We start from the raw sequence: 2,382 nt of genomic DNA, 5'->3' as shown, positions 1-2,382 counted from the left end.
CACTTTTTGACAACATTTTTGACAGGTCTATTTGAATTTATGTTTAAAAATATTTAAAAGGGACCAATCACAAACTGCCACGTATACGTTGTCAAAAAATTATTAAAAAAGTGTCGTTAAAAGAAGTTTTTCTTTTTTAATTTTGCTATCTGTAATACCATATTACAAGTTTTATACAGCAATTACATGTCTTATAATATATTCCGTTTCCGCCCAGTGACAATGCTTGGGTACCAAGTTTCACGGAATCAAATAGTGTCCTTAATATATAATGGATAGTAATCTTTTGAAAAATAAGTTTATGTAGTCAATAAAACGGAGGTAATCTTACATCATCACATTCTTACTTTATTGTCTCAACAAAAAACAAAAAACAAAGAACCAACACCACATGGTTTATACAGACAGACTCTAAGAATACGAGGTATGTATTAAAATTGGTATTCAGCAACTACCAAATTTAACAACATAAACTAATACAAGAAAAATAACTTACACACAATAATAAAACATATACAACAAGAAGTCGCTCGTTAACCTTCAACAATTATGCGTTGGACTCTATTTGTGGTGTCAGCTCTATAGTTCCTGCGCTCAAGCTGATTTCCCAGTCTCTGTTTGATAAACGTAATCTTATTCTGAATATTATAAAGCTACAAATAACGCTAATAACAGCTAACACGCCTGTGTATTTTACTACGTTTTTCCCTGAAGTCTCTTTTTTCTTCTCTGCCTTCCTCCATCTGCACAAAATTCAAAACCAATGACTAAATATACAAACTCTTATTTTATTTTAAATTGCATTATAATTTTGTATCAACCTGAGAATTTATTCTTTTAAATTATGATGAATCTTACTGGAGGGATTTAACAAGAATAAAACTTAAATTCAATCCATATAAAACAATGATAAAATCTTCATTCCAAAACATGCAATAAATTTATCACCAAACAAAACTTTCTTATCTGGCAATTCCCAACAAATTAATATAATTTATTTTGTATAATAAACGCTTATTATCTTGAAAAGCATTCGTCACTTCCACAAACAATTCTATCGCAATAGTATTTTACATTTTTCTAATTTTTAAACAAGTATTTATATAAAGATTAATTGAATCCGTGTGTTCCAGATTCCAAATCGCAATATATATACTTACACGTCAACCAGGAAAAATCAAGACGAGACAGAACATAAGAACCATTTTTTTTTTTTTCTGTTTCTGGTTGTGATTTCGACGAAAGTATATTTGGTCTCATAAACGACTGTAAGAATTATTTTAATTATGGTAAAAAAAAAACTACAAATATTATGAAAAAGAGTATATATTTCGTCATGAAATTGAGAAAAAACGGTACCTTCTGGAATTGGGACAGAAAGTGACTGTATAATGAGGAGATGAACAATTGAAGAAGGCATGATCGTGAGCGTCAGAACATGCGGTCTTAAAAAAAAGTGAACGGAAGCATCCTTCAGTTTCGCACGTGTTTTTGCAAGCAAATGCCTCTCCATCCCTCATTACCTTAAGCTCCATGGGACAAGCCGCGTTCAAGTCCGCCAAGCAACCCTTCGCCAAACACTTTCCACCGGTGGGAGCCATTCTCACCGGAAGGTTGAAACCTTCCACAAGGCTGATGTCGTATAAGTTCATCTGGGACGTCACGTTCAAATCAAATTCTACCAGAGTAACTGGTAGGGCAGGGTTAGCACTGGCGCATTCTACCGTTGACATCCCGCAGTCACCGGTGACACATGAGAACTTGCCAGTGATGTCAACGGTGCAAAGGGTCTGACCCCACAATCGGCCGGACCAAGTGGGAGGCACAGGGAGAGTGTTGGAGTCACCTGGTAGGAGGACGAAGCCAGTGGTGGAGAGGGGCGAGCTTCCGGCGGCGGTTAAAACGGCTGGCCACACTGTGTAGGTGCACTTGTGGGTGATGGTCAAAGTCCTTGAAAATAATCCTGTAGCACAACTAACCATTTTTAGAACAAAAGAAACTATGATTATACAAAAGATATAGGTATATGTATCACTATGCACCAGATGGGAATATGAAGAGAAAAACAGTCAACAATATGAAAAAGATTTTAGTTGATGAAACCATAGTTGATGAACGGCAAACTAAAATGTACCAATGATAGAGAGATGTAGTGTTGCAGATTGGAAGGTATATATGTAGTGTTAGTGTGTATGGATCATAAGTCTTCATGGTCGTCGCTTGAAAAGTATTAGTTAATATATATATATATATATATATATATATATATATATATATATATATAACACGATGTGTATGTGGTGCATCGAACAAATTCTTATTCTAGACACATTTAAGATTTATTCTTTCAGGATGATGATATTTATTTTGATAAATTTTTTT

General features: G+C 34.3%; 1 protein-coding gene across 1 annotated transcript; it reads right to left on the bottom strand.

Moving 5' to 3' along the window:
* Window positions 1–547: 547 nt before the first annotated feature.
* Window positions 548–2,138, bottom strand: LOC106776676 (thaumatin-like protein 1). Its single transcript, XM_022775675.1, has 2 exons — window positions 1,360–2,138; window positions 548–743 (listed from the first exon to the last, which is right to left on the bottom strand). The coding sequence occupies exons 1-2, from the start codon at window positions 1,980–1,982 to the stop codon at window positions 548–550; spliced, it is 819 nt and encodes a 272-aa protein (XP_022631396.1). The 5' UTR covers window positions 1,983–2,138.
* Between the last annotated feature and the right edge of the window lie 244 nt (window positions 2,139–2,382).

The sequence above is a fragment of the Vigna radiata genome, chromosome 11 (genome assembly GCF_000741045.1).
Source record: "Vigna radiata var. radiata cultivar VC1973A chromosome 11, Vradiata_ver6, whole genome shotgun sequence".
Lineage (NCBI taxonomy): Eukaryota > Viridiplantae > Streptophyta > Magnoliopsida > Fabales > Fabaceae > Vigna > Vigna radiata.
This window is presented reverse-complemented; position numbering and strand designations above follow the sequence as displayed.

Excerpts from the sequence above, each read along its gene's own strand:
- LOC106776676 (XM_022775675.1), bottom strand. The coding sequence starts at position 1,982 with ATGGTTAGTTGTGCTACAGGATTATTTTCAAGGACTTTGACCATCACC. Across the intron at positions 744-1,359 it reads TTCTGTCCCAATTCCAGAAG|ATGGAGGAAGGCAGAGAAGA; the intron begins GTACCGTTTTTT and ends AATTTTGTGCAG.